Source organism: Anoplolepis gracilipes, chromosome 3 (assembly GCF_047496725.1).
Source record: "Anoplolepis gracilipes chromosome 3, ASM4749672v1, whole genome shotgun sequence".
Classification (NCBI taxonomy): domain Eukaryota; kingdom Metazoa; phylum Arthropoda; class Insecta; order Hymenoptera; family Formicidae; genus Anoplolepis; species Anoplolepis gracilipes.
In genome coordinates, this window is record NC_132972.1 from 5,915,771 (window position 1) to 5,929,154 (window position 13,384).

General features: G+C 32.2%; 1 protein-coding gene and 1 non-coding gene across 2 annotated transcripts in view; both read right to left on the bottom strand.

The window, feature by feature from the left end:
* The window catches only part of Ec (ubiquitin specific peptidase echinus), a 68,084-nt gene that overhangs the window by 43,925 nt on the left and 10,775 nt on the right, over positions 1-13,384 (bottom strand). Inside the window, exon 2 of the mRNA XM_072887870.1 lies at positions 2,759-3,010. Within this exon, the coding sequence (XP_072743971.1) occupies positions 2,759-2,983 (225 nt within the window). The 5' untranslated portion in view covers positions 2,984-3,010. The remainder of the gene's footprint in view (positions 1-2,758; positions 3,011-13,384) is intronic.
* Positions 5,021-5,092, bottom strand: Trnae-cuc (transfer RNA glutamic acid (anticodon CUC)). The gene has a single exon. It is a non-coding gene; the product is annotated as a tRNA-Glu (tRNA).

The window sequence follows — 13,384 nt, forward strand, 5'->3', positions numbered from 1 at the left end:
ATACACTATAACCTGTGATTTGCTTCTGGTCGTCAATAGTTTATTCGCGTTCCGATGATTGTGATCGTCCAACGATGAAATGTTTCTTCACTCGGTGATTCTTCGATTGGTCGAGAATTTTTATGAACGTGCAAAACATTCAACATCTTCGATGCGTGGAAACGATCCAAGAAGCTACCATTGTTAAAAGAAAAGTATACAGCCAATCGAAAAATCTAAAGTTAGATTTTTCTTTCGATCAGCATCAGCATTTTTTTGCGTCAGATTCAGCATCAGCATTTTTCGCGTCAGAATGTTAAAAAGTATGACAATTGTTGTCGAGAGAACATAATTAAATTCAAGTGAAAAAAATAGAGGGCAAAATTGAATAATCACACGAGTTTTGCAGAATACCCACGCCCACAGACATTAATTATTATCTACTTATCTGTTAAAGATTAATAAATACTCATCAAGAAAGGCTTGTTTAACATAAAACAAACGTCGGGAACGCGTGTAGTACTCGCTCACACGTTATCGTTTACGAGCTTCGTGCTATCACGGTGTTATTCGTGCTGGTGACACCGTTGCCAGAGGATGGGAACGCCAGACACATATGCATTTTTATCACGAGCGTTATTCACCGTGACTGGCAGTCCGTAGATGATACCGCCTGGGTATTTAAAGATTGTCAGGCACTTTGACAAAATCGAAAACATTCAGCAGACCGTCATGTGCGCACCAAAAGCATCACGATAATCCAGCAAAACGAGTTTCGTATCATCGTTTCGTCAGGAAACTCGCGCCAACGATACAACGGATACGTTGGGTACACACAATCCTACAGCTTCCCTTAATCTGTTTCGGAACTTTGCAAGCCGATTAAACGGTCTATCAACATTGTGCAGAAGAAAATTGCGATCCGGAAATGCGATTATCCAGTCATTCAATAAACAATTCTGCTCTGCATCGGTATCCGCATAAGTCTGTACTTATCCGTCGGTCGTGTAATTATTAAAAATAGCAACGATATTTTTATATTGATCGAGTATCGCGAAATTAATGAATAAAAAAAATATTGTCCCGCCACAAATGTCGTAAAACTATTATTACGGTCATGAGGAGAACCCCCTCCCCCGATGGGGGTCGCGGGCGTTTATTTTCTATTCGTAACACGAGACAAAGCAGTTACCACACCCTGGCCGCGTGCGCAGTTTACGCTTAAAACACTTGTATCACGTGTCACGTAAGCCACGGTATTAGTACGCGTGCCTCATGTTGAGCGACCTCGGACTTCGGTAACAGAACGTTAGTTCTCTTAGATTAGCATTTGTGGTTTTTCAAAATAAAACTGATCTTACGATGCCCATCGTACTACGTGAGAAAATAAGTTCTAACCAGCCATAAAAAGAATAATTTATTATTCATTTAAGAGGAGGAGAGCTAATTAAATATATATTTCTCTCTTTCTCGTACATGGATGTAACGAATATAAAAAAGTAAATATTTTATCTAAATATGTAGCAATACGTTGTAATTCTGGAAAATAATTGCCTCTTTAAATTTATTCAATCAATAAGTCATATTTTAACTCGGTATTCCCGACCGTTTCTTAATGAGTGATACGAACAAACGATCTCTCAGATTTGAAACTCGTGGTCAATGTTCTTAACTGAATAATGTAATTACATTGCGAAACACATCTTTAAAAAGCGAGAAGTTTAAGCCGAAAGATACCAGTATACTCACGAAAGGCTTAAAAGCAATCTGATGGTCCGAAAAAAGAAAAAAAAAAGATTCCACGCATCCCGTCACTTAAAAGTCATGAATATTTACGCACGTTTCGAAGACCCCTTAGGACAGCAAGTTTAAAGATTTGGTGATGAATCGTGGTCATAAATGAACCGGCGAGACTCGTAAAAGTCGAGAAAATAGCAAACAGGAATACCTCTCGCTAAAATGACATCTTTCGAATGTCAAAGATTCTTATAGTTTTATTTGTACGAATATATATATATATTTGCCTTTAAATATGATTTATATTACTTGCCAACGCGAGATAATTTTTTGCGATTGCATTATCACTCAGGTTTAAAAGCTTCGCAGTAAAAGAACTAAATATTAATACAAGGATATAACTAAATATTATCTTGAGTTTTTATTTTTCTTGTATTAATTGCTTATTTTTCTATTTATATTAATTAACCAGGTTCACCAACTTTTATTTTATCAACCGAATTATTTAATTGATCCAATATAATTTTACATCAAATATATATTGCATATGCACTCGCGCCTACCTGTTCCAAGATTGGAGTAACAAGCTAGAGCAGCGGGTTGCATACGCTCAAGGCGCTTACTCGCCCTTCGGAGAAACGCATATAAACCCGAGAAAAAGGGAAAGAAATTGTATTCGAAATAAGTTCTGTATAAAATATAAATTATATATGTCTATAGACATACACATATATTCTATCATATATATTCTCCAATAATATTGAAATATTACAACCTCTCGAGAGATACACAGGCATATTTTTTTAAACATAATTTAATAAAAAAATATAAGATTAATCATGATATTTAATGGATCGAGATTTGATGGTATTCGATATTTATATTGCAAAAAATATCTATGTATATATATCTCATAAGATATACGTGTATAAAAAAGTTTTTTGAATCTAATTTAATAAAAAAAATATAGAACTTTAATTATAACATTTAATGATATTCCACATTTAAATAAAATTATTCTATTGTAATTTTTTTTTCTTACTTGTACGGCGCTGTTGAGGAAACAATTATTCTGCCCGGGGCCATTGAGGAGGCCTTTCGTGCTGGTGAAGCTGTTGTTGTGCTCTCGGTGCGGTGATTTTTGACAACTCTGCACCTGTCCTTCCGTTTGATTTCCATGATGGCATTGTGTAGATTGCAAATAACCAGCAAAATCCACTGTATCCTGGGATGCAGCCTGCTGCTGCACTCCCATTGTGGAAGTCATACTCGACGGATTTCAAAATAGAGTCATCTGAAAACATTCCCAATAAACACATTTATTCGTAACAATATTTTATTTTAGTCGAAAAAGTAATTTTGCTATAATTTACGATAATTTATTTAAAAAAATAAATGTTTCTTTATAAATAAAAGTGCAATGATAAAAAATATAAGAATATTTTTTAATCAGTAATAAAGCGTTTCGTGTATTATTGCAAGATAATTTCAATATTATCTATACAAAATTTTATCATTATAGATTGCGACATCGCACACGTGAAAAAAATTTTTTTTATCATGTTTTAAATTGTGGCAGTAAACTGAAGTCATAGTAAGTACTCGCAGGAACTCATAAAGCCAAGTTAACGAGGAAGCTGCAAAGTATAATTACCGGGGAAGAGTCGGAAAAATCAGTGTACGTACATACGGAAATGCGCTGTAAAATTTTATGATCCGTACCTCCGAAAGAATCGATTACGCATGAATGTTAATTTGTTATAATTTCAATTCTTCTCTTGAAAATTCTCAGATACATTTTTTTACTTCTCTCTCTCTCTCTCTCTCTCTCTCTCTTTTCTTTTCTTTTTTTTAAGAAAAAATGAAACATCAAAGATCGACTGACAAATAAGCAGACAAATATCACTCCAAATCATCATAAAAAGCCATATTAAGGGTGAAAACGCGGCGAGAAAGAGAGTGGAGAACCGCATTGTAAAAGCTAAATGCTAGTACGATTGAGTGGACGATGTTAATTTCAAGGAGCCAAGAAAAGTGGTCGGAGCGAATACGTGCTTGAGAGCAAGTCTGGCGCCAGCCCCATCGTCTTGGCTTTCAGGCTCCGGATACAATACTCTGGTCACATTTTTCTCTCAACATCGAGGTCCCGCGCATACTCGGCGTTAATTTATTACGAGAAGTCGACGAAGAAAACCAGACGTAACTTGACTGTATTTACGCTTTCAAATTCAGAAACGATGAAAGTCATCGGTACGCTCTGGTAATTTATAAATTAGATATTTCATAATTGAATTTTTTTAAACACAATCAACTCTAAATGGTTCGTTTATTAATAATTAAAATTATTCTACACACAAATGTTTGATATATTGTTTAATTAACAATGCCACCTTTTGAATTAAATTATTGATTTGTATAAATAAAAAGGAAGTGGATTTATGTAAATCGAATAATGAGCAAACTAAGTTTTTTCAATCATTCAGTTCTATTAAAAAAAGAAGACAACGCTAAATTATATCGAAAATCATCAATCAAACGGGATAATCCTAATTGCAAGAAGTCGACGAACAAAAAATTGACACGACTTTTCACAAGGTTATCGTATTGTATTTTAATAGACATCACATCAAAGGATACAGGAAATGAAACTCAATGATGATGACTGACAATTACGTTGATCCGTCGCTTTTCACAATCGAAACTGCACTGATAAAGAATAAATGAAGCGTAAACTCACGCTTTCGCGACTTTACCACGCCTGTTGTAAAATACCGGCGGGGTTTATAGAAGAACGTCATTTATACTTTCAATTCACCATGTGCGAATAAGCCGACCGGTTGACCTCCCTACGTATCGTCTCGCGTTTGTTGTCCTTGGCACGATGCGCAAAAGGAATTTTCATTTACGCGACACGAGACACGTTAACCAAGAACATGCTGATTTCACGCCTTTCCAAGTCGCTACGCGATAGCGTGCGCCAAAATGGGCCATTGTCATGCACGGATCTAATTTTAGATAACACTATGAGAACATAATATAATATGTCAACCACGATACGTCGAACGTAGTAATCTTTCACACTCAACAAAAGCATTGACGCGTCGTATTATTAATAGTTCAATTATTCTTAATAGTTAATTTATAATACATAGTTATTATAGTTAATATTATTAATATATTATGTTCAAATTTCAATTATATAATGCAAATTAAACTACTTGTTTAAAAATTTATAAAAAAATATATATATACGATTTTTGCCCCATGTAAATCTTGTAAATCTGATTGTGAGCAAAAGTATATATTCCGGTACCGGGAATCGAACCCGAGCCTCCTGGGTGAGAGCCAGGTATCCTAGCCACTAGACCATACCGGATTATGAATGCAGTAGGTCTCGACAATGATAATGTGTGAGAAAGAAATGCAGTTTCTTTTGTAGAATCACGAAGACGCGTGACTGTATGCATACAACAGAGTTTATTTCTTTTGCTCAAATTTAATAATAATTAATATTTAATATTTAGATCTAATATTTTAGAATTTAAATTAAGAAGTTTAGAAATTAAAATCAAAACATTGTCATGTTTCTTAACACTGCAATAGATTAATTATATTATTTAAATATCTATATTAAAATAATATTATTTTCTTTGTAAATTAGTTATAATAAATTAATCATAAATATTTAACACAACAAAAATAATAAAACGTAAAGATAGAAATAAAGAAATAGAAAAGAATCAAGAAGTAAAATACATAAGTTTTAATAAAATAATTTTGCTTTTGCATATAACTAAAAAAATTATATAATAAAGAAAAGAGTATAAGTTCTAAATATATCTAATAAAATAATTATAAATAAAAATAATAAAGATTTTTTTCTACGTACAAATTTTGTTTTATGTAAATTTTGAATTACTATTTTAAGTTTTATTACAAATTATATATTGAAACTTGCTTTATAATGAATGTTGTACGATTCTCTGCAGGTTCCAAAGTGCGGAGAAATTTCTTGAACGACAAGGATCGTCTCTCCCTCCCTCTCACCCTATACATATGCGTGTTATGCGTACTAACGTAACACACCTTCGTTGTATCGTATAACAATGCATGAAAGCATACTTGTGGACAGACATGAAACAACGTTGCATCGATTTCTTTTGCATCCAAGGCACGCAACTTTTCAGTATGTTTTTTTTTTTTTTAAACATCACGACAGTGATAACGATACGCTATTTCCTTGAAAAAAATGGAGGGAAGATTCTAGCTATGTGCTAGTAAACTTGAAGTAAGAAAAGAAACACCAAAGAGAGATCTCTTGGTGCTGAAAGACAAAGATGAAAGACGAGGAAAGAGGGAGCGTCATGAATTACGGCGTAAAGTTGAAACGCGTTGCTATTTTTGTTGGCGTTTTGTTCACGACATGGTCCCAGCCCGGGATGCTGAAGAGAAGAAATCGCGTCGAAGGCGACATCCATCTCGTCGAAAGAAAAATATGCAAATTAGATTGCGCTGCCGATCCAACGAGTTTGACGCTTACAGCCAGTTGGCGCGGATATCGTTCTGACTATAAAAGTCTAGTATATAAATAAAATAGCATAATCAAAGCTGTTGGGTAAACAAACTGAAAGATGAAAATTCTTGCAGTGATTTTTATCTTAACCATCGGGATTACGTAAGTAGGATTTCGATTAATCTTGTGAATATGCTATTTAATTTTTCTCACGTTTCTCACTCCTTTCCCGCCAAGATAAATTTCTCTGCGTCAACATATTATCGCAATGTATTGCAACGTTTTTGCAAACGTAGCGCGATGAAACTCGTTCCCGTAGTAACGACCGCAGTCGACGCAAATAACAATACATGAACATCGCGGAAGAAGAAAGTTGGCAGAATTTGCCGCGGTGAAAGAAAGCTTTGGCGATATTCGTCGCGACGAGAAAGAACGTTCTTCATTCGCAGAAATAACACGCTTTTCGATTGTGGTTCGCGGTTAAGTGACAGATGCGAAATAATGAGAGAGAGAAAATAATAATAATTTTTGCAGAAAAATTGGACATTAATCTAATAACGCTGTACTGAACGAAGGATTTCGTTAGCTCGTTTTTTTAACGACTACTTTAACTTGTAATTTTAAAGAATTTTATATACAGCCATTGACAAAATTATTAGGCACCCTTGAATTTTCCATATTTCTTATTTTAAATTACTGATAGCAACTTTAATGCGTTATCAGTTAAAAAATTTTTGTATTTTCTTTGTTTTGTACTTTAAGAAAGAACATTGTTTTGTTTCTTAAAATTTTATCGTATTTTTGACACTCTGCAGCTCGGTAAAAAAATTTCTCTCGAAAAATTTAAGTCAAGTTCCATAAACTACAACATTTTGCCTACAAAATGCTTTTTTTTTAACTTGCCTATAATTTTTTTTGATCGAGATACATAATTTTGAAACTAAATCTATGTTTTTCAGACATGTTGTCGATACTCGGCAAAAAATCATGACAGACGAAAAATTAAAAAAACATTTTAAAGCTTGAAATTTCAGCTTTAAAGTGCTATCGATAGTTTTTAAAAATTTTTAAATCTTTTTAATGTTTATATACTATTAACAAAATATGAAATACGCAAAAATTTAAGGGTGCTTAATAATTTTGTCGCAATGGCTGTATATTAAAAATGTACATATTTCTCTGTTCCGACGACTATTTATAATTATTATAAAATTATTATTATAGAATAATTATACATATATATCCTGCGAAAAGAGATAGCTTACAACGTAAGATCTACATCCTATATTCTATTATACATAAATATCGGTTTAACCGCTAGACATTGCGCGCAGCGCGGGAATATCCTTGTATAATTTCGCTACTTTTCGTTTCAACCGAGCTTTCGCAGTTACACGTTTACGCCACGAATGAAACCCGCATGTATTTTCGTTGGTAAACGCCTACGAATTAATTATGAATCGCATTGTACTTCGACCGTGTGAAGCAAGTTAACGTGAGTTAGTTCCCGGTTTATCTGCGCGGCTTTCCTGTAAAGCGCCGATTATTATGGCTCTATATTTACGTTTGTGTGAACATGACGAAGTAGCACGGGAATACACCTCTCTTGTAGCGGAGAACATCTTGAAAAGATGAAAATGATAATAAAATACATGAGATTGAAACGATAAACATGATCACAAAGCGAATAATTTAAATGAATTTAAAAAATAACGACTTAACGAGAATTTCGTGATTATTTCATAATATAATATTTACGACTATGAAACATAGAAAATCGAAGAACAAAGAAAAATTACCGTGCGTTAATTGAAAGACGGCTGAATATGGACAGGATTGACAGAAAAAAATCACGTATGATCAGAGAGAAAAACGAACAACATATATCCTGAAATGGACGTAAAGCTTCGTCGGAATTTGGAATTCCGCGGAATGTAGAACGCTGAGAGAGGCGCTACTTTGTAAAACAGAGAAAATCACTGTAAAGACTTTTTTTCCCCGTAAAAGATAGCAATAAAAATAAGAACATAAATATTGTATAAGCTGGGAAAGTTGCTTGAAGCTCAAATATATATTTTTTTTAAAGAAGAGACACTTATCTCATTTAAAAGTATGATTGACACTAATCCTTAGATTTCACCGATCATTTTTCACTGCCAAGATTTAAGGATTTTCTGTAATGTTGGTGGTATCGAAATTTTCTATGCTAATAACAAAGTAATCGATAAACTGCAAACTGTGACGCATCTATCAAGTCTTGAATTTAAAAGTAGCTGCTAAAACAGATTCAGCTTTTGGCATGGAAAAAAAAATAATTTATATGAATGTCATAATTTGTGATTGTACTATATGTTAATATTTCAGTTACGTATGATTTTTATATGTTTTTATTTAGTTGATTTTTGTACTCAATTAAATAATAAAAAAATCTTCGAAACTAATCCAATCATGGTCCAGCAAATTTGATCTTTCACATGAGCAAAAAGGCTTCGGCTCTCTTTCTTCGTACTTCCAAACGACTTCAAAAAGGCCGATCATTGTAATTTACTTAGGGTGCTCGCACAGGTGCGCGTTTTTGTTAATACGTTTCCCTTTTCAAAAATTGCCCATAATCCACAGCCGAATTTCTCAGAAGGCTACTTTTGTGTTCGACATGCAATTGCCGATTGAAACACGCAATCGTTAACACATTAAATCGCACGCATGACCGCATGATACAAATATTGAGAAATTATCATAAATCTTTAAATATCAAAATATTTTTTCTATATCTTTTTATGTTTTGTGATTCAAAAAGTAAAATAGACAAAAAATTAGATTATTTCATAAATGTATATTTTTATATATAAACATATTTATAATAAATATATTATTAATATGTAAATATAATAAATATATATTTTTTTTTAATTCTAAGATCCTTTTAAAGAATTTTATAAATAGGTCAACAATTATTTAAAAATACTATTATGTGCATTTGAAAAAATACCAATTCTTACAGAAAATATATTATTAGTATACATTTTTATTATAAAATTTTCGAAGAATTTAAAGTATATTGTTTCAGTCATTTTTTTGTGCTGCAATCGCAGGGCCAGCCATAAATCCGTAAATTTTTTTAACGAGACACCTGCATGCAAAGTATCGAATGTAACTGAACTGCGCGTCGCACTTGTGGTCTGTTGGAAAAACTTGTCTGACTGGTCATGCATAAAATACATCGAGTCTATTGACACGAGGACCAACAGGAGCAAAGCACTTGGAGGTGCGCGAGATTGCGGTGAAATGTACGCACTTTTAATAAATTATCCTTTTATATCACCACAACGCGGAATTAATAACGAGTTATCTTCTTATATCCTTATTCTAAAAGATCATCTTTAGGTTCATAAATAACATCTATAAATATCTAAATATATGCTAAATTTTTATATACTAGCTATATGAGCAAGTATCCATTCATTAAGCCACACCGCAATACGATGATTTAATTCGCGTGGTATGCTAATTCATAAATAATACAGATGTAGAAGAGAATGCGTAATAGTATGCTACAACAGACTTAATCATGACTGATTATATGATAAACATAGAAAGGAAACATTGTCACGGCATAGTTGGCTTGGACTAATGGTCGACCACACAACACACAACTCCGTGCGAAACAGGTCGACAGGGCTTAACAGGTGTGACAGAAGGTGCGCCACGTGTCTAACATCTAACATCTAACTAGTCTTAATATGAATTTTTGCTCGAAATGACAGGTTGATGACGGACTAACCCAATACAAATTTTCTTTATGCATACACGCATTTGCAATCAAATATATGCTACTATGTATTCAGACGCGGTATAATTATTATGTATATTGACATTATTGTGCAAATTAAAAAAAATAAGATAAAAATAATTAAAAATATTTATTTATTAGACATAATATATTTTCTGTAATATAAATTTATTGACATTCAAAATAGAATTTATTTAAAAAATATATATGTTTTTAAAAATAAAGAATTTAAGCAATAAAAGAGAAGAATGAATTAAACAGAAAGATTCACTTAAATAGGATATTTTATAGTTCATCACTTTTAAAATAGACTTTTACTTCTAAAAACTTGAAAAAAAAGATTTATTGGAATAAGCAATATGGCGTATATTTCTACTGACATATAGTTATCGTTTTTAAATCATGTAATGAGCAATAAACTTTAATGGGAGATATAAATGGAATGTCGATCGCACTAATTAAATAACTATTTCATAAACACGTTTCAACATAAACCTATAATTTAAAATCAATAAAAGATATTTAAAACTTTAACCAAAAAATAGAATGTAATTCTGAAATTAAATATAAAACTACAAAATAAAAAATAAGAATAATTAAATAATAATAAAAAAAATAATCAATATCAAATATTCGACTTTTGTTAATTTATTTTTTTCAACAATTGTGACGGGTAAAGTAGCATGATATAATGTCTTTTATTAAAGCCCTTCATAACATTCGAACATACAACGACTACTTTACACCTTCGAGGCCATCATTGGAATGTTGTTATTCCACAACGATAATACAGCTTGCTGATTATCATGGAGCTCGAAGCCTCCTCAGGGTCGCTCGAGTTACGTCGTAATGATGCTCAGGCGGCGAACCGGTTGTGGCCTCGAGGCCCTTCGGTTCTGCCACCGCACTTATTTGGCCCCAAGAGATCACCCTCTATCACTAACCCGATCCCGAAGCAGACGAAAAAGAGAAAAAAGGGCGCGAAGGAACCCGCAAAAATTAACCACGCGCTCCCTCGCACCTGGTCCAAAGATGAAAACACGTAGTCAAACTGGTTCAGAACTCCTTGCCGCAAGGAGAAGAAGATCTGACCAGCTGCAAAGTTTTATAAATGCTTCCAGTTATCATTTACATCTGAGAAAAAGTCTATAAATAATCGTCATTGCATAAACATGTAAGCGAATATTACTATGTTGGCATAGACGCTATAAATAATACATAATGCTATGCATCGCGATGTAAATTTTGCTCAAAGAATTTAATCGCTTAGAAAATTTTATCAGAATGTTTACTTTAAATCTTGTAAAAAAAATTCTCCAAAAATTCCCTGATTTTTCGGAGATATTTTTATTCAAAATTTTAAGTAAAGAGAATATTTTCAAGATTTTTTAATACAACTTGTTCTAAAATAAATTTTTTATTATATATGTTTTTTAATGTTTTTCAGAGATTTGTATGTAAATATATACTTATAAAAACTGAATAACTTTCATAAAATAAGCATTTTTTTACTTGTATAAAGTTTTCATTTCTTTATCATTAAAAATTACAAAGATGAACTTCATATTATGTTAAAACATTGAATACAAAAATAAAAAAGAATATATACACATATATATGTATGTATGTATGTATGTATATATTTATAATATATTTTAAACCTGTAAATTATTTAGATGGCTAATTATGTGTGTGTGTGTGTGTGTGAAGCTCGCGTCTCACTTTGTGGAAACTTCATTGTTGAGAATTCTGGTTTTATTTTTAATAGTTCTAGAGTCTTCACAAATTAAACAAATAATTCTGGCTATTCAAAAAAATTATTCTCACCAAGTTTACGCTGCGTCTCACTTTGTCTGCAAATTTTTTAAGCATCTTATGCCAGGCTTTAAGCACTTGAGAGTTCACGATAGTTATATAAAAGTTCTATGCGTAAAAATTATTAGAATATTAATTAAACAAAATTAAATTAAACAAATTAAATTATCAAATTAAATGCTGGTCATATTTCGATAATTTTATAGATTTTAAATGAAATTTCATGTCAATTTGTGATCACTTTTAATTTCTAAAGTGAATTGTATGCGTAAAAATTATTAGAATATTTATTAAACAAATTAGATTGACCAAGACATCAAATGTACAAGTACCGAGAGATGTTGGTCATATTTCGATTGTTCTATCGAACTTTAAATGAGATTTCGTGTTATTTTTTTGTGCCGTTCTGCAATCACTTATACTTTTTAAACAGAGTTCTAGGTATGCGTAAAAATTATTAGAATATTTATAAAACAAATTAGATCGAAGCGCCAATCTTATTTACGTCTCGGACGCTTTAATTTGTATAATTTATTTTAATAATTTTACACTCAAAATTTTTGGTAGAACTGTTGCAGCACTCTCAAGCGCTTCAAATCTGGCAAAAATGCTTATTATAGACAAGCGGAGATACGAGCGTCTTATTTCAGTACTTGTATGTCCGGTATCTCGAATGATTTAATTTATTTAATTAATATTCTAATAATTTTCACGTATAGAAAGAACTTTTTCTAAAATTATTGTAGAATTTTCAAACGCTCAAAATCTGATAAGAAATGCTAAAAAATCGTCGGACAAAATAGCAACGTGCACTTGGCATCTCAGTTTAGCCCAAGCTATTTTTTTTGTTTAGTAGCTAGAACTATTTATTTAATCTATCAAAAACTCTAGAAATATGAAAAATAATAATTATTATTTAAAACTATTAAAAATAGAACCAGAATTCTCAACAATTAATGAGTTTCCAAGAAGTGAGACGCAAGTTTTACACATACAGCTGACTGTTTACAATATGAAAGCAAAATTATCAAAAAAAGAATTTTCGAAAAAATTCCCTAAATCCTAATAAAATTCCATGAGACTTCCTCGATTTTTCTAGAGACAAAAAGAGTTTTAATAATTCCAGGTTTTCCAGGTTTTTTTTCAGGGAGTAGACACTCTGTTAAAATAACTGTTATAATATTCGAAAATTGGATAAATAACGAATAATTAACGTCGAATATAATATGAGAAATATGTCGATTTGATCCCGCCCGAGCAATTTTTAATTCGTTTCATTCTCTCGATAAAAATTAATGGTATATCCAACTTCTTCTCGATAATGTCGATTACGAGTGTCTTCAAAGCACACAATACGCCTGATAGTTGCGTTGAATTTTGCAGAAAGATACAAAACCCCGGTGTTCCAAACGGGCTGGATTTATAAATCCAACGATAAATCTATCAGCGGCAAAAGCTGACCGATATCGCGCTCATGGCCGTTTGCCAAAGGCGTCCTGTAAATCTTATTGTATTATACAGTCGCGTGCAGAAGTTTCTCTCTTTCTCTT